The sequence below is a fragment of the Desmodus rotundus genome, chromosome 3, assembly GCF_022682495.2.
Source record: "Desmodus rotundus isolate HL8 chromosome 3, HLdesRot8A.1, whole genome shotgun sequence".
Classification (NCBI taxonomy): Eukaryota; Metazoa; Chordata; class Mammalia; order Chiroptera; family Phyllostomidae; genus Desmodus; species Desmodus rotundus.
Window position 1 is genome coordinate 147,299,409 of NC_071389.1, and position 17,512 is coordinate 147,316,920.

The window sequence follows — 17,512 nt, forward strand, 5'->3', positions numbered from 1 at the left end:
ACTTTCCTCCCCCACTTGGCTTATTGAGCTGGGAGGCAGAACTGCTTGCAGGTGAAATAGGAAACGATAAGGCAAAGTTGTCACAAAATAACAATACAAGACATGTGGTAACACTTTGTTTCTTTATTTCCAATGCTCTTTCATATTCATTAACCATTTTCGACTCAAGACAAAATTGTGAGGTAAGTCGATGGGTCCAGAAATTTGCCAGAGGTTGGAGCTGGGGGCTCAGTCCCTTCAACAAACCCAATAAAATATTTATTGAATGAGCAAACTATTTGTTGAACACTACGGTGTGCCAGGAACTGTGCCAAGCTTCAGGGAATTAGAGATAAGTAAACCACAGCTCTACCCTCCAAAGTAATCTAATGGTGAGAAAATAGGGAGCAGACATCTGACTACACAAGATAAGGTTAAGTCTCATAAGATGAACATTTAAAGGGTGTCAAAGGAGAAGGAAATCACATTCAAACACAAGGCTCAGAAAAAGCTTTTTTCACGATAAAGACTAAGAGTAATGAGGATTCTGACAGATACAAATAGCCCTTTCAAGGAGAGAATCATCAAATAGAATGAAGAAAGAAGTCAGGGAACTTGGTGTAGATTTAGGGAACAAAGAGTAGACCTTTTATCATTTGGCCCAAGGTTGCAATACATTTTGGAAATCAGTAGGAAATGAAGTAGAGGGTGATTTGGGATTACACAGGATAGACTGAGTACCAAGTAGAGGAGCTTATTCTTGCTTCTGTAGGCAACAGCAGAAGCTAATCAGGGTTGATTTTAGAAAATCACAAGAGTTGGAGGTCCAGAGGCCAGAGGAAGTGATATGTGGCCCAAAGAGTAAGGATAGCCCCAACCAGAGTTACCACAGTGGGAAGAGAAAAGAGATGAAGACAAAGCACATTGGGAAGGAAGGACCAACAGGACTTGGAAACCTAGATAAAAATCAAATGATCAACCTCGTACTTAGTGATCAGGGCCCCCACTCCAAAAAGGACGAAGATACTACAAGCCAAAGGATAGCTCTGCTGCCTATCCCCAGCTCCAGGCCTGGGAGGACTTGACCTAGTTAGAGCCACGATCCCACCAGAATATCTCTAGAAGCAAGAAGTGGGTGGTCTGGGACTTCTTACTTCCCAAGAACCCTAACAAAAGCCTGAATTCTTTGGATATAGAAGAGATCTTTAATGCTCATGTTTCTTTCCCTTTAAAAAACATTCCAGTACAGTCCTGGCTGGGTGGCTCAGTTGGTTGGAGCATCTTCCTTCAATTCTCGGTCAGGGCACATACATAGATTATGGGTTCGATCCCCAGTCCAGGGGTATACGATCCCTGGTCCAGAAGTGTGCAGGTGGCCAATCGATGTTTCTCTCACACTGATATTTCTCTTTCTCCCTTCCCCTCTCTCTAAAATCAACAACAAAAGATGCCCTCAGGTGAGGATAAAAAATATTCCAGTAGAATCTGGCAAAAAAAAATCTGTTCCGTATAAAAAGACAACAGCAGGGCTGGAAGTGATCAACAACAGTCTCTCTGCAGCCACTGCTCTCGCACCCCACTTACCTACCCTCTCCCTACTGAAAACCCTGGCTATCTCCCCATCATCCTTTGTTGAGAACAAGAGCTGGGAACTTCCTTTCTGCTACAACCCAGTGCTGCTGGGGCTCGAGGATTCCTAGCAAGCAGGTACCTCCCTGCACCAACCCAAAAGTATCTGGGAGAACTAAGAGGGAAAGAGGAAAGAGAGAAACAAGGGAAATCCATCCTTTTTGGTCCTTATATTTCTGGCTTCGAAGATATGGCCTTTCCTTCATTTGAACAAGGGGTTCGGAGAAGGGTGACATCAAGCAGGTCTTGATTCCCTGTGCTTGGCCCTATAGATGTTGACATTTTCGTCTTCATCCCGCTGGGCCAGCTCCAGCTGGAAATGCTGGGGCAGGAGGTGCTGAAAGAAGCTCTCTGTCCCATGCTCCTCTCTCATCTTGGAGGCCAGATAGATGGTGCCATGGGGCCCACACAGGTGTTGGAGGGTCCCCAGCAGCAGTGGAAAGGTGGGCTGCAGATACACGATATCAGCCCCCAGCACCAAGTCATAGTCGCCAGGGAAGACATGTTGATCGATCCCCCAGGACAAGGCACAGACCCGGGCACGGCCTCCAGCTGGTACATTGGCCTGGACGTTGCCCTGGATCTGTTCTAGGGCTAGTGGCAGGTCAGTGATGGTAACATCCCCCCCTGAGAAAGAGGAAGGAGAAGAAATGCCAGTCAGTGGGACCAATAAAGGGGTCTCAGCTCTTACCCAGAAGGTCCAGAGGCCTCAGGGCCTAGAGGACAATGTTTTGACAGACCAAAGTCCACCTTTTGGCTTCTAGTTGCCCTAACCTCCATTTTACCCACTGCCATTCTCATTACTCTACATTCTACAACATCAACATTCTCTCTGAGCTAATCTTCAACCCCTCTGCTCAAAACACAACAGTCATATGTCAGCAGAAGCCTGGGAGGCACTAAGCTGGAGAAGGGCTAGGCCCCCACCCCCTCCTGACACAGACCAGCCTTCAGGGTCTGGAAAGCTTCCCAGGAGATGTGACCTCTGTGAGCCTTAAAGGACAAGTTAGAGTTAGTCAGGTGGTGCTTTCCAAGCAGAGAACAGAGAGTACAAAGGCCTGGTGGTGAGACGGCATGGAGTATTCAAGGAGAGAAGTGTCAAGATGTGAGAGTAAGGAGAAAAAATGATTATGACATGCTGAAGAGATTTAGGCTTAATCCTGAACTGAGGGCAATAGGTTTTAAATGTAGAAGTAGGGGGTGACGATAATCAGATTAGCATTCAGAAAGCTTCCTTCATGCAATAAATATATGTATTGAGCATCTAAGTTCTGGGGATACAGTGGTGAGCAAGACAAAACCTCAGTCTTCCTAGAACACTTCATTCAAAAGAGCACTTATTATCCTAGAGGTAGAGACACACTAAGTACTGGAAAAGTCTTTAATCATAACCATGATGACCATTAAGAATTCATTCATTCAGCCCTGGCTGGTGTGGCTCAGTGGATTGAGTGCTGGCCTGTGAACCAAAGGGTCGCTGGTTCGATTCCCAGTCAGGGCACACGCCTGGGTTGCAGGCCAGGTCCCCAGTAGGGGGTGTGTGAGAGGTAACCACACATCAGTGTTTCTCTCCCTCTCTTTCTCCTTCCCTTTCCCCTCTCTGTAAAAATAAATAAATAAATTCTTTTAAAAAAAACCATTCATTCGTATTTATTATGTACCTATATGCCAGGTGCTGAGAATACAGCAGTAAACCAATCTAGATGAGAATCCCTCTGTTCATGGAACTTACACTCTAGTGGCAAGAAATGGACAATAAACACAACACATAAAATACCCTGTGCATCAGATGGTAATAAGTGCTCTTTTGAATGAAGCATCGAGCAGGGAAGGAGAATAAGAACTGCTTGAGGGACAGGCAGGGGATATAATTTTCAACGGAATGGTTAGGGAAACCCTTACTGAGGAGATAGTTTGGGCAAAGACCCAATGGAAGTGATGGAACAAACCACCTGGATGTCTCAGGCTAGAATGACCAATATGAGGGACCCGAGTGCAAAGACCCTGAGGCAGGAGGAAGCAGGTTCCTCCTCAGGAGGAACCTGAGGAGCAGCAGGAAGGCCTGTGGCTGGAGCAGAGTAAGTGAAGGAGATAGAAGCGAGGGCCAGATCCTAACCAGGGCCTTTTCAGGAGACTGTAAGAAATCTGGCCTTTAGTCTAGCTGAATAAGGAGCTACTGGATAATTTTAAATGGAAGAATGACATACACTGAGTTATGCTTTTAAAGGATTACTCTGGCTGCTGGGATGAGAAAAGACAGCAGAGGCGCAGGGTCAGAAGCAGGAAGACCAGTTAGGAGGGAGCTGCACTGACCCCAGTGAGGTGATGGTGGTTTGAACCAGGGCAGTAGCAACATCTGTCCAAGAAATGGTTGGATCCTGAATATATGGTGAAGGTAGAGTCAACAGAATTTGCTGATGGATTAGATACAAAATATTAGAGAGAAATTGAGCCTGGCACCAAGGTGTTTGGCCTGACCAACTGGAAGACTGAATTGCCATTCGGTCAGATGAGGAAGACTTCAGGAGGAGCAGGACTGGACAGGAAATCATGAGTTTGTTTCTGGGCACATTAAGTGTGAGATGTCTGTCGGACAAGCACACACCATCCGAGTAGCAGGAGGTTACGCAAACAAGTCTGGAGGTGGAGATGGACAAGCCAGAGCATCATCCACATAGAAGGGGCATTTAAATCCACGACATGATGGGACTGCTTGGAAGTGAGTGCAGACGGCAAAGGGAAGGACTCACAGTACATCTTCTGAGCCCTGCGGCACTCAAATTTCCAGTTGTGAAGGTGAAAAGAAACCAACAAAGGAGAATGGAAAAGAGTGCAAGCACGGTGGGCAGAAACTATAAGTGTGGTACCCTGGAAACCAAAGGAAATGCTTCAAGGAGGAAGGAGTGCCAAATGCTGCACAGTTAAGAAAGGCGGGCTCATAACTGACTCCTGTGTTTAACCACATGGAGTTGGAAGTGAAGCTCACAGCTTTGACTAGAACAGCTAGAGTGGATGGGGCATGGGGTGGGGACAGAGTTGTCTACTTAAAATGGATTGAGGAAAGAATAGGAAGAGAGGAACCCTTGAGGAATTTTGTGGTATGTAGAACAGAAATGGCGTGGTACCAGGAGGGATATGTAGGATGTAAAGTTCTTCTGAAATAGGAGAAATTGTGGTGTCTTTATGTGTATTATACACACACACACACAGAATGATCAGAGAAGGAAAATCTGATAATGCATGAGAGACGTGCGAGGAGAGGTGTTTGCTGGAACAATGTCTTGGAGTAGATGAGAAGGCTTAATTTCTCTTGACAAGTGGAGGGCTTGATCTTAGCTAGGAGCATAGCATTTATTCATGGTACACACACAACAGAAGAGAAGGCAGCATGCACAGACCCAGACACAGTGAGGTGAATACAGGTTCTGATAGGAATATGAGCACTTTTTCTATGAGAAAATAGAAGCAATCAGAAGAGATTGGAAATGAAGTCACCAGCTGAGGGTAAAGACCGGGGAGGAAGCACTTGGAAGTTTGAAGGGTAAGAAGGTACAAATCAGAAGTTTAGGAGAGAAAAATAAGTGATTGAGGGAGGTGTAATAGGCTAGCTGGGGAGCACTTAAAGATGCACCTGAGGTTAGTAACAACAAATTTAAAGTGAAACCAGTCAGCACAGTTGTGTATATACTTGGAGGGCCCAAGCTAGCCTGGGAGTGGCTGTGCCAAGGATGCCTTCCCTCGGAAGTGATGTTTGAGCTGAGCACTAAAGGATGCATGTGCATTAACCAGCTGGTACAGGATTTCAGACACAGAGTGCGGCCTGTGTGAAGGCTCCAAAGAAGGGAACACCAAGGTAGACTTGAGGCCCTGGCTGGGTAGTTCAGTTGGTTAGTGTCATCCCGATATGCCAAGGTTGTCAGTTCAATCCCCAGTCAGAGCACTTACAAGAATCAACCAGGGAACGCATAAATGGACAGAACAACAAATTGATGTTTCTCTCTCCATTCCTCTCTCTCTCTCTCTCTCCAAAATCCATAAGTTAAAAAAAAAAAAAAAAAAAAGATAGATTCGAGGACCTGAAACAAGGATAATAGGCAGCACAAGGCATACAGTAAGGGGAGGGAGAGGCACAGAAAGAGGCTAGAGAGGGAGGCAGGGCCTTAGAGGCTATGTATGCTAAATGTGTTGGCTCTATCCCGAAAGCAACAAGAAGCTACCGAAAGATGGAAGTGGCAGGTGATTACAGTCACATTTTCAAAAAGATCACTCTGACTGCTAGGTGCAATGGGCAGAGGTCTCGGTGGTGAAAAGGAGTCAAAGCAGGAAGACCAGTTTGACTAACTGTGGCAGTTTAGGCAAATGATGGTGGTGCCACGGGCTGGGGAGCTGTCAGTGTCAACGGAGGAACAAGAGGCTGAAGAGACTACTAGGAGATAAAATCAGCAGGACCTGAATAATGGATATAGGGTTGAGAAAACGAGATGTGTCAAAGGTGATTTCTAGGTTTTCCACTAGGCAGTGGTTTGATTCACTGCGATGGGGAAGTCTGAGGTTTGGGGAAGGTCAAGTTTGAGCAAACTTCCCCATCTGAAAGCTCTCATGAAAATCCAGGGAAGAGATGGCAGCGGCCTGAACTAGAGATGGTGGGAAGAGTGCACAACTGGGGAAGCATTAAGGACACATGACCCACAGGATTGGCTGATTGCTAGGATGGGAGGGGAGAGGGTAAGGAACAAGATGACAGTCACACTTGGCAGCTGAATAGGGGTGAAAGGAGGAGAAACCAGCCTGGGAGCAAGTAAAAGTAGGTGTTCCCAACCATATTACTTGCCCTCCTCCCACTTTAGCATAACTGCCCACCTCTCATTCTCCCATCCTTCATGGAAAACTGCTGTTGTCACTGCTTCAGTCCCTTTTGAGCCTGCTAAGTTCGCACCGTTCACCTCTTTCCCTCCCGACAGAGCTTCTCCTTGGCTTCCAAGGAGTCACGGGAGATGTGGCCAAAGTATGTCCCTGGCGCTGCACACGTTACTTGTACTTAAACACCCTCCCCGTCTTCCCCACGAGACCACAAGCTCCTCGCGGAGAGGAAACCTGTCTCACTTGTATTTTAATGATCTAGCATGACTCCTGGCACATAGAAAACTCCAAATACATGTTGGCTGAATGAATAGAAGAACAAGAAAATCCTGCCTCTGGGAAGATATCCCTGAATATCAACCTAGTCGCATCTCTCCAAAACATGTTACTTTGCATTTCTAGGGAGATGACATCGTAAGTGTTTTTCAATGAATGTTTCCCGTGTAAGGTTTTGCCTATCGGATTATAAATTAAGGTACTGTCTGTCTCCTTTGTAGGTTTTGGTTCTTCACAAAAAGCGAAGCAAAGTTTTTCTTACCTTTTCCTTTCCCAAGTGTGTGGTACCTAATTCCTACTCTATTTCCCACAACACACATCCTATCCCTCAGAAACTCTTAAGCTTTCTCCCAAGCGATAAAAACCTTAAAAATCTAAAAAATACTCATAAGAAAGTTATAAAGCCCTCATAGGGTTTAATTCCCACAAGTTACTTCCCCTACAAGATACCCCCAAATATGTATCTTGCCAGAAGACTATGACCAAAGCAAAGGAGCTTTTAAGTGACAGTACTGTCCATGAAATCAACAACAAAAAAAGGGAGAAAAAGTTCTTTCTATTAAGGCCTGCCAGGTTTTTATATCCTGCCCCCAAATCAACGACCTTGTGTGCTCTGACGGCCAATAACCCCTGCCTGCCTCACAAAGCAGGCAGAAAAAAAAAAGTTTGTTAAAAAAAAAAAAAAAAGGTGCTGTTCTGGTCCCAAATCATTCCCCTCTCTTAAGAATCCAAGAAGTGACAATTTCTCCAGACCCCCGTTCCCCCAACCCTCTCTCCCACCACAAAGCTCACGCACCCTGCAGCGCCGCCAAGATGCCCACGATGCCGGTCCCCGCACCTAGTTCGATCACCTTCTTGTCTCGGAAATCCACATTTTGATTTTCGAAATAGTTGCACAGGGTTAGAGCCTATAGGAGATAAAAAAGCGGGGAGGGGGAAGACAGTCGCGGGGTAGCTCCATATGGCAAAGGGGAGTCTGGGGTCTGGACCTCCCGCGGATCCTCGCCCAGGGCCACCCACTCCTCACCGCATCCCACACGCGCGCTGCCACCCCGAGGCGGGACCCGAAGTTCTGCGTGATGCTCAGTACGTGCCCACAGAAACAGAACCGGCTTTTCTCCGAGTAAGAGTCAGCGAAGAGCCCGACCTCCCGCGGGAACACCGATTCGGGCTCGGATGCAGGATCTGGGCGAAGATCCCCCATCTGGCCCAAAGAGTTCGGGACGCCGCAGCCAGCCCTGGGGTTCCAGATCTGGAGCTGGATGGGGGTTGGGGGACCTCGGGCCGTCTCCGCTGCCCCGTGGCACCGAGCCCCGCCTCCTTGAGTTTGCTCTCCTTCCTCCAGTTCGACTTCCTGGAGGTGGAATGAGGAGCCAACCCTCCCGCTACGGTCCCCAGCCCACATCCGACAGGACTCACTCCAGACAGCGCAGATCAGACCCGCAGTCCCGTCCGAGATCCGGAAAGAGGGGAGCGGCGCGAGGTTTAATTCTACTGTAGGAAGTGGGGTCCCAGACCCCTTTTACCTGCGTGATGTACGGTTTCCCACAACCAGGGCGGTAACCCAGACTGGGCCGACGCAGGCTGTGGAAGGAGGTTGGGTGCCGGTTCCGGTGTTGCCACCCGCGTTACAGACTTAAGGTGCGGAGGCGCCTTGCCGCCCTGGCCCCCTCCGCTCCTCCCGGCCCAGCCCAGCGGAATTCTCTCTTGGGTCTTTAAGGGGTGGGGTCTGTTTGATGCGTCATTATTGTGCGCCGCAGGCTGCGGTCTCCACGTGGGTTCGGTAGAGAAACTCCCGCGGAGGATCATGGCGGGGGCCCAGGCCCCGCAGCCGCAGAAGCGCTACTATCGACAGCGTGCTCACTCCAACCCCATGGCGGACCATACGCTGCGCTAGTGAGTGAGCAGGGCAGGAAGGAGGGCGGAATACTGAGAATGGCCCAAAGCCGCCCGGAGAGCGATCTTGCTGGGACGGTTGGGAAGGCACAGAACGGACCCGGGAGGATGCGCTGGGTGCTGTCAGTTTCCCGGGTGGGTTGGGTCCGGTCTATTTGGCAGTGGGCGGGGTTGGCGGGTTGGAGGGGGCGTGGCGTTCTAACCAAGTCTGTGTGGCGGCGCAACTCAGCCTGGAGAAAAATTGCTGCTGAGACTGGAGTAATGGCGGCAGAATGCCCTTTACATCTTAATGTTTCCTTTGTCGAATTTAATAAAAAGACAAACACTCAATCCCGCCCTCACCCTACTTCATCCTCCTCGCGCAGAGCACGTAAACAAAGTAAGATCCCAGTGCCTTAGGCAGCCAGTCTCTGGGAGAAGGGGAACTTGTACCCCAGAACTTGTGCCCAGCCAGAGTCACATCAACCCCTAATTACGGAGATGGGCGGGTCTGCAATCATGGGCCTCATGATGGGCCTGTGATTCACAGGGTGGTTTCCACTTTGTCTCCTAGAAGCCACTGGGCCCACTGTTACAGAATTTATGAGAAACCCTCCCATCTACTTCACACTCTCAGCACCCACCCACGCACATGTAGTACCACTTCTGCAGTGGTATGGCCAGCTTTCTCATGTTTCTCACGTCTTCTCTCCAACAGCCCTGTGAAGCCAGAGGAGATGGACTGGTCTGAGCTATACCCAGAATTCTTCGCTCCACTGACTCAAAATCTGAGCCACGATGACCCAAAGGATAAGGAAGAAAAGAGAGCTCAGGCCCAAGTGGAGTTTGCAGACATAGGCTGTGGCTATGGTGGCCTGTTAGGTAACATTCTGTCTGGTCCTTTCTCTGGACAGGGAGAGGCAGTGCCTAGATTCTGCCACCTCAGCAGTTTGGTGGGGGCCATAGTTGGCCTTTCCCCTTCGGACCCAATACTGCTGCTATGACGTCAGTGTGGAGGAGTGTCTCCACCTTCCCTCTACTCTGCGTCTGTGGCCTTTGCCCTGGAGAAGGGAGGGGGTTGCCTCAAATGCCTCTTAGAACTTAGGTCGTCCAGTCTGGCCTTGCCCCTGGCTCCAGTCACTACGTGAGCCATTTCACCTGCCAAGTGTCGGGTCACTGAGCCGGTAAGCACAAGCATCAGAGATTAGCCACTGTGGCCAGTGATCCTGAACTGACTTTCTCAGGGATTCTACCACTCCCCCCTTCCTCACCAGAACTCATTCCTGCTGCTCCACTCTCCTGTTATTGAGTTCCTCTTGTATTGTCTATATTGCCCCAGACATGCTTGCTGAGCCACTTCTCTATTGTTAATTCTCCTCAAAGAGATGAGGGCGTGACAGAGATGAAGAGTGTGACACTTGATGGTAGAAACCTTGGTTCAAGTTCCAATTCTCTCTCTTCTTAGCTCTATGACCTTAAGCATTTCTGACCCTCAGTTTCCTCATATTCACAACTTACCACAGAGTGCCAAGAGTATTAAATGAGAGAATATATAAAAACACTAAAGCACTTACAGATATACATGTATCCCCAGACCCTCTCACTTCCAGTTCTGGTGACAGTTTTTGGATCTCTCTAGCCTTCTCCGGCATAGAACCATCCATATAGACATTTCTCTGCCCACACTTGCCATTCCTGATTTTGGTGGTTGCAAACTGAGGTCTCCTTTCCTTTATTGACTCCTTTGAAGTTCCTGCAGTATGAGGTCGATGATTCCATTCCTATTTCTGTGTCTAGTGGAACTGTCACCGCTGTTCCCAGACACGCTGATTCTGGGTCTGGAGATCCGAGTAAAGGTCTCAGACTATGTACAGGACCGGATTCGAGCCCTACGAGCAGCTCCTGGAGGTGGCTTCCAGAACATCGCCTGTCTCCGTAGCAATGCCATGAAACACCTTCCCAACTTCTTCTGCAAGGGCCAGGTGGGGAGGGGCCCTGGGGGATTAGGCTGGCAGGAAGGTGGGACATGGAGGCCAGGCTCTCACAACCCAGGCAATGCATGTCTGTCTCACAGCTGACAAAGATGTTCTTCCTCTTCCCTGACCCACATTTCAAGCGGACGAAGCACAAGTGGCGAATCATCAGTCCCACATTGCTGGCAGAATATGCCTACGTGCTGAGAGTTGGAGTGAGTTGAGAGTGGGTGGGAGGGTGGGGTGAGTGACCTCTTCAGGGACCTTCCACTAAGAATTTAATGGGAGTACATGCTAATACCTCTCTGCTCAGTTGCATGCAGCCCTCCCCCCACCCCCAATTTTGCCTATTCAGGGGCTGGTATATACTATAACCGATGTGCTGGAGCTACATGAATGGATGTGCACCCATTTTGAAGGGCACCCCCTGTTTGAGCGTGTGCCTCTGGAGGAGCTGGTAAGTTGGGGGCCTATGGGAAATTGTGAAGATACAGGCCCATTCCAGAGTGGCTCTATATTCTTCGAACCCAGCCCAGTGCCAAGAGGATGGGATGGGAGTCTTGGGGCCAGAGGTGGGCAAGAACTTATTGGACCCTTCTCCCAGAGTGAAGACCCCATTGTGGGACATTTGGGCACCTCAACTGAGGAGGGAAAGAAAGTTCTACGCAATGGAGGAAAGAATTTCCCAGCCATCTTCCGAAGAATACAGGATCCCATCCTCCAGGCAGTGACCCCCAATCCTCCCCCTCCTGGCCACTGACTGCTTACCTTGCTTTATCTGGACTCCATATTCCAGAACTAGAAAGAAGATCAACTCCCCGGACCTTCCCAGCTGAGACTGTTGGGGCTTAGAGGCAACAGTCTCTCAAAGAAGTTGGGGAACTGCCCAGGGCCGAACCCTGGTTTTCACAACTACCCTTGCTTCCTCTCACCTTCCTGACCTTCTATGGCCTTCAGAAAGCAGAGGAAGCTGACCAGGAAGGTCAGAAGAGCGTGGACCAGAAGGGACGTTTGGGAGGGTGTGGGGTCTTGCTCTCCCATTAGCACTTCCTTCTCCCTCTGGGATCTCTGTCTCAAGTGAGGAATGCAATTCTCCACTGTCCATCTAAACTGCCTGCTAGGCTCCAGTCACCTGTCCACTTGTGTGTCTTTGCAACCCTGGGAATAACGTATGCAGGGGCGCATGCCCATGCTGCTGTTTCTCAGGGAAGGCTAGAATGTGTATCAGGTGCCTCCTCCCATCCTCTCCCTGCCTAAGACTTGACCTGGGGAATCTGTGCTCCTTTTATTGTGGCTGTCTCTGAAGAGCCCCAGGGAGGGTGTGGGGTTGGAGACCCTCCTTTTTCATGTTGACTTTCCATTCCAGAACTTTGGAGCTGACTGGCTGGCACAGAGCCTGATGGGGGAAGGGTGGGAGAATAAGGAGCAGAGAACTAAACTGTGGAGGATTCTGAGGTTAAAAGTTCTGCCACCTCAGCAGTTTGGGGCTGCTGACTAGAAAGCCCCCCAAAAAAGACAGTTGGAGATTCAGAGCACTCATCCCTTGCTGTGTCCAGCAGTCCTGAGAAATCTCTGAATTTTTCTAATTTGCAAAAATTCCTTCATTTCTGCTCCTTGAGCCCCAAATTCCCATGGCTAGGGCAGGGCTTGTTGACCTAAAGGGACCACCCACAGACCTTCGCAAGGAACAAAACTGAAGGCTTCAGGACCCATTTTAGCCCATGAACTCACTTGCTTTCTGCCCAGTGTCAGGTGCAGGAGGTGGGTGAGATGTGGAAATGCAAGAAAATTCTGGTCACACAGGTGCAGCCCGATGAGCCAAGAATATGGGGACAGCTACAGCTGTTCCTCTTCCCTGCTTGCTTCCCTTCCCGGAGGAGCTGGAGGATGGGGAATTCCTGAGAATGGGCTAAGGGTCTGGCTCCCTGGACAAGTGGTGGGAATATCAGGGACTGACTCTATCTTGGTCACCTAAACCTCACTAAATAGCCTTTCCCAGAAAGAGGTCTTCCGGCTGCTGGACTAGGGCGCCAGCCCATGAGAAATTGAGGTGGGCCTCCCCTCTCAAGAGGGTCCTTACAACTCGAGACCCAAGGAAGCTACAGAGACAGCCTCAGCCCCTCCTACTGTTCCTAGGTGCTAATCCCAGCACAGACCACTCAGGAAAGAGGATTGGCTGAGTAACTTGAAGAAGGGGCGTCACCACTACCTCACCCAAGGGTTAAATAGGGGAGCCGGCAAGATGCTCAGAAGTACGGTATTTCTGAATCAGATCATGACCCAGCCCCTCAAGCTCGCCTCCAGAGTGTTGCATCGCGTCCGCTGTGCTTCTGAGCCGGGCTCCTCACTGGGCTCCAGAAGCTCTGGCTCAGCGCCCTGGAGGTTGGCGGACATCCCAGGCCCATCCACGCCGGCTTTCCTTGCCGAACTTTTCTGCAAGGGGGGACTGTCCCGGCTACACGAGCTGCAGGTAGATGGGGACTCTGTTCCTGGGACTGAATGCTGAGGAAACAGACAAGTGTAAAAAGTGGGAGGGAAGGCCAGTGAGAAGGGATGCCCATGAATTACAGAAAAGACAAGTCAGGATTTGGGGCTTTAGGTCAAGCTGCGCAGAGTCCACCCCCGACACCCAGCAGAGGCATTTACTCAAAAAGCGCTTTCTAGCGGGGAATAAGTCTGAAAGCCAGGTAGGTAGGTCCAGGACAAGTGTGCAGGAGGCAGAAACGCACCTTACCTTCCGCGTGCATTCCGCGCGTTGGGCTTAAAGCTACCTGCACTCCAATACAGTCAGTGGGGTCTCGTCCTGAAATGGACAGTCCACATGAGGAACTTTTAGGGATTTTTCCGCCGTGGTTCGGCCCAGGTAACCAAAGAAAGGTACTGAATGTCTAAGCAAAGTTTTTCCGTTTTACCCATCACACTCAAACTTCCTGGAGTTGGGAAGTGGGGGAAAGAGTAGGAGGGATTTGCAGCACTAAAACCATACACTAGCTGGGAGATCACGAAGGAGCAGAAACTCCCCTTCCAAAGCCCAGCAATTCCCTTGGCCTTGGCACGGGCCAAGCTTGGAGGCCCCTGCCGGTGTCTCCAGGATTCACCGCGCCCATTCACCTAGGTTCAGGGCACTGCGCGCTTCGGTCCTGTGTGGTTGGCCAGCTTCGGGAAGGTGCGCACGGTGTACGTGGCGGCCCCTACCCTCATTGAGCAACTGCTGCGACAGGAGGGGCCCCTGCCGGAGCGCTGCAGCTTCTCGCCCTGGGTTGAGCACCGACGCCGGCGCCAGCGGGCTTGCGGACTGCTTACCGCGTGAGTCCTCTCTGGCCCCAAAGCCCAGAACCTCTGCTGTGTCCTTCTCCTGTGGTGGGTCTGGAGACAGTCTGGAGACAGGCAAGTGTAAGGGCGACCCTTTCACCCAGACTCTGGCAAATAGGGGTTTCCACCTCAGTCGGTTTCTCCCAAACTCAGGTAGAGCCCAGTCCTCGCCCACCCCCTTTCCCTGTCCTTATCTTTCGACGGAATCCTGGGTGCCGGCAAAAGGGGCTAGGGTACCAGGATCTGGATAGAATGCAAGATTCTGTGAGTCAGGTTACCCAAGAACCCAGGCCCCTCTGGGGCAGGAAATGAGTAACGAGGAAGGGGGATGAAAGGCGGGCGCAGGCAGGGGCAGGTTCCTGTACCCCGAGGAAGCAGAGGCAATCCCTCATCTAGCCACCAGAGCCGAGCGCGCTCCTCGACCGCAGCCAGCTGCGTTGAGCCGTCTCCACATACCAGCAACTGCCCTGATGCGCCCTCTCTCCGGCCCCTCGCAGGGAAGGCGAAGAGTGGCAAAGGCTCCGCAGCCTCCTTGCCCCGCTCCTGCTCCGGCCTCAAGCGGCCGCCCGCTATGCCAGGACCCTAGACAACGTGGTTCTTGACCTTGTGCAACGACTGCGATGCCAACGGGGACGTGGCGCTGGGCCCCCCGCCCTGGTTCGTGATGTAGCCAGAGAGTTTTACAAGTTCGGACTAGAAGGTGAGTCTCCAGACAGTTCGGGGCAAGCGTAGAAAGCACCAGCAAGGGGATGAGGGGTTGTCCCCTGCATCGCACCTCCCCCCGGCCCTGAGAGCGCCCCCTCTCGGTCAGGCATAGCTGCGGTGCTGCTGGGTTCGCGCCTGGGCTGCCTGGAAGCCGAAGTGCCTCCAGACACAGAGACCTTCATTCGCGCTGTGGGATCTGTGTTTGTGTCCACACTGTTGACCATGGCGATGCCCAAATGGCTGAACCGCCTGGTGCCGGGACCCTGGGGCCGCCTCTGCCAAGATTGGGACCAGATGTTTGCATTTGGTAAGGCACAGAAATGCAGTGTGGACGGGGGGATCGTAATGCTGTGCAGGGATAGTGAGGCATTCGGGCACCCTCTCTCCTCGCAGCCCAGAAGCACATGGAACGGCGAGAGGCTGAGACAGCCATGAGGAGCCAGGGAAGGCCTGAGGAAGAAATGGGATCTGGAGCGCACCTGACCTACTTCCTGTTCCAGGAAGAGTTGCCTGCCCCATCCATCCTGGGGAATGTGACAGAGCTGCTGCTAGCCGGAGTGGACACGGTAAAGTCCTCCCTCCATGTTGCAAGTCCCCCTTTCAGAGCTTGGTCGCCCCAGGCAGCTCAGTCCTGCTGTAGGTGATTCACTATGGCCCTCCAGACCAGCTTGGGTTATCACCCCCTGAGCTCCAGACGGCTTCATATTCTGCTCCCTATACTGGTTCCCCTCTCTTAATACCTCTGATGCTCTCACCTGTCCTCTCAGGTGTCCAACACCCTCTCCTGGGCTTTATATGAGCTCTCGCGACACCCGGAAGTCCAAACGGCACTCCATTCTGAGATCACAGCTGCCTTGGGCCAGGGGTCCAATGCCCACTCCTCAGCCACTGCTCTGTCCCAACTGCCCCTGCTGAAGGCCGTTCTCAAGGAAGTGCTGAGGTGAGGGGACAGTAGAGGAAGAACTAGAGGAGATGCTGGGGAAGGGCTGAGGAGGCAGACAGTACATGTGAACAGGGAGAAAACAGAATTAAATGCTACTCTTGGCCAAGAATGGGTTTGGAACTTGCCAGCAGGTGAGGGAGGCTAATGGCCCCCAGCCTCACCTCCCTGTCTCTCCTTGTGCTCTGCAACCCAGACTGTACCCTGTAGTGCCTGGAAATTCCCGTGTTCCAGACAAAGACATTCATGTCGGCAATTATATTATCCCCAAAAATGTGAGTAGTGCCTATGGGTCCATTTCTCTGAGCCATCTCTCGCTGTTGTGGCCCCTGTCCTGTAACAGCTCTCCACAAGCCCTTCAAACCCTCTGCTCACCTGAATGCAGTGGAGAAATCCTTCCAAAAGCAGCCCCAGAAAATTTCCCCAACACCCACCAGAACCTGCCTTCATCCCAGTCCACGCAGCCTCTTCTCCACATCCCTCCCTGCATTCCTGACCCCAAATTGACAAGTTTGTGTTTTTCCCTCACCAGACACTGGTCACTCTGTGTCACTATGCTACTTCAAGGGACCCTTCTCAGTTCCCAGAGCCAAATACTTTTCGTCCAGCTCGCTGGCTGGGGGAAGGTCCAGCCCCCCACCCATTTGCGTCTCTTCCCTTTGGCTTTGGCAAGCGCAGCTGCATGGGGAGGCGCCTGGCAGAGCTTGAGCTGCAAATGGCTTTGGCCCAGGTGAGTGATCTGGCCTGGGAGGGACCTGACACTCTGAAGCTGTGAGCTCCTCTCCTGACAAGCATAGGAAAACAATTAAGATCTGGTAGACCTAATTCTCTGAAATATGTCAATCCCTTTATAGGCCTAGAAAGCAGGTGAAGGTAGTTGGACTATCTTTTTCCTTACTATAATCCATTGTCCCGATTAACCAAGAAGTCCATTGCCAGCCACGGGTGCCATTCCAACCTAACACTCGTAATGCCTAGGACCAAAAGAGCCCACCACTGTAGACACCTCGCATAGTGACAGCCTTCTTCCTTCCTTTTCAGATCTTGATCCACTTTGAGGTACAGCCTGAGCCAGGCGCTGCTCCGATCAGACCCATGACCCGGACTGTGCTGGTGCCCGAGAGGAGCATTAACCTACAGTTTGTGGACAGATAGATAGTCCTGTGGAAGGAGGCTCTTATCATTACCCTTTCTCTTTTCTTAGGGGTTTACTAGGCATAAGAGCAAGAGATGTGTGTTTCCCCTGCGGACTGTCTATCTGACCAGACTGGTCAGAATGACCATAGCAGTGTTTGAGGCAGCCCTGACCAAGGTGTGAAGTATGCATTTGGCCTGACCCAGCAGGCGCAGAGAAAACTGGAGTCCCTCTGCCTGTTCAGCCCTTCTCCTATCATATCATATGTATCCTTCCAGGGGTAGCTCAGGTATTAATGAATAATGCTGGGTGACCTGAGGAAGAATTCCACCACTGCCCTTTTGGGGCTTCCAGTGTTCATTGATGCTGCTGGCTAAGCTCCTAGCATGACACGAGCTAAGTAATTGTGCATCTGGCCTGCACCTGCTTGGTCCTCTCTCCTAGTTATGTGCACTCTTGGAGAGGAAAAATGAGGCCTTACTCAGTCTCTATATCCCCTACCAGGGCCTATCCCTAGGTGACACCACACAAATCCTCAGACTGAATCTGGACCATGTAGCAGAAGGGCTGAGCAGCTTACCAAGCTCCATCTACCTTATTCCTTCCTCACCTTGCCCCTAGGAAGGTGAGTCTGCCCTTGCCTGGTTTATGATTTTTTAAAAAAACTATCCTTGAAAAAAAACCCAACTATCTTTGCCTCTCCGGTCACTATTAAATTGGCTTGTCCCACCACTTAGTTCCCAGGCAGAGACATTTCAGGTCTTGTCCCTGTGTATGCCTTCTTTAGATATTTTGAAAATTTGAAATATTCTTAGTTTTGAAATTAAA

The 17,512-nt window shown here is 50.8% G+C and overlaps 2 protein-coding genes across 8 annotated transcripts; one reads left to right on the plus strand and one right to left on the minus strand.

Annotated features, from left to right (window-relative positions):
• Nucleotides 1-103: 103 nt before the first annotated feature.
• EEF1AKMT3 (EEF1A lysine methyltransferase 3) lies at nucleotides 104-8,123 on the minus strand. 2 transcript variants are annotated; one of them, XM_045184631.2, is made up of 3 exons: nucleotides 7,892-8,123; nucleotides 7,541-7,652; nucleotides 104-2,235 (listed from the first exon to the last, which is right to left on the minus strand). In XM_045184631.2, the coding sequence occupies exons 1-3, from the start codon at nucleotides 7,946-7,948 to the stop codon at nucleotides 1,844-1,846; spliced, it is 561 nt and encodes a 186-aa protein (XP_045040566.1). In that variant the 5' UTR covers nucleotides 7,949-8,123; the 3' UTR covers nucleotides 104-1,843. The 2 variants fall into 2 exon arrangements, with proteins under 2 accessions (XP_045040566.1, XP_024432016.2); XM_024576248.4 differs by having other exon boundaries at nucleotides 7,772-8,123.
• LOC112319034 (methyltransferase 1, tRNA methylguanosine) lies at nucleotides 8,088-17,512 on the plus strand. 6 transcript variants are annotated; one of them, XM_045184626.3, is made up of 14 exons: nucleotides 8,089-8,385; nucleotides 8,505-8,640; nucleotides 9,338-9,501; nucleotides 10,417-10,601; nucleotides 10,694-10,807; nucleotides 10,948-11,049; nucleotides 13,708-13,898; nucleotides 14,402-14,604; nucleotides 14,716-14,916; nucleotides 15,003-15,175; nucleotides 15,377-15,549; nucleotides 15,746-15,824; nucleotides 16,082-16,279; nucleotides 16,591-17,512. In XM_045184626.3, exons 2-14 carry the CDS (start codon nucleotides 8,552-8,554, stop codon nucleotides 16,702-16,704), a joined length of 1,986 nt encoding a protein of 661 aa, XP_045040561.2. In that variant the 5' UTR covers nucleotides 8,089-8,385; nucleotides 8,505-8,551; the 3' UTR covers nucleotides 16,705-17,512. The 6 variants fall into 6 exon arrangements, with proteins under 6 accessions (XP_045040562.2, XP_045040561.2, XP_024432017.1 ...); XM_045184627.3 differs by lacking the exon at nucleotides 8,505-8,640 and having other exon boundaries at nucleotides 8,088-8,385; XM_045184629.2 differs by lacking the exon at nucleotides 8,089-8,385 and having other exon boundaries at nucleotides 8,553-8,644.

Excerpts from the sequence above, each read along its gene's own strand:
- EEF1AKMT3 (XM_024576248.4), bottom strand. The coding sequence starts at position 7,948 with ATGGGGGATCTTCGCCCAGATCCTGCATCCGAGCCCGAATCGGTGTTC. Across the intron at positions 7,653-7,771 it reads CAGCGCGCGTGTGGGATGCG|GCTCTAACCCTGTGCAACTA; the intron begins GTGAGGAGTGGG and ends TATCTCCTATAG. Across the intron at positions 2,236-7,540 it reads CATCTTGGCGGCGCTGCAGG|GGGGGGATGTTACCATCACT; the intron begins GTGCGTGAGCTT and ends CCTCTTTCTCAG.
- LOC112319034 (XM_045184626.3), top strand. The coding sequence starts at position 8,552 with ATGGCGGGGGCCCAGGCCCCGCAGCCGCAGAAGCGCTACTATCGACAG. Across the intron at positions 9,502-10,416 it reads TGGCTATGGTGGCCTGTTAG|TGGAACTGTCACCGCTGTTC; the intron begins GTAACATTCTGT and ends TTCTGTGTCTAG. Across the intron at positions 11,050-13,707 it reads GTGTGCCTCTGGAGGAGCTG|GTTCAGGGCACTGCGCGCTT; the intron begins GTAAGTTGGGGG and ends CCATTCACCTAG.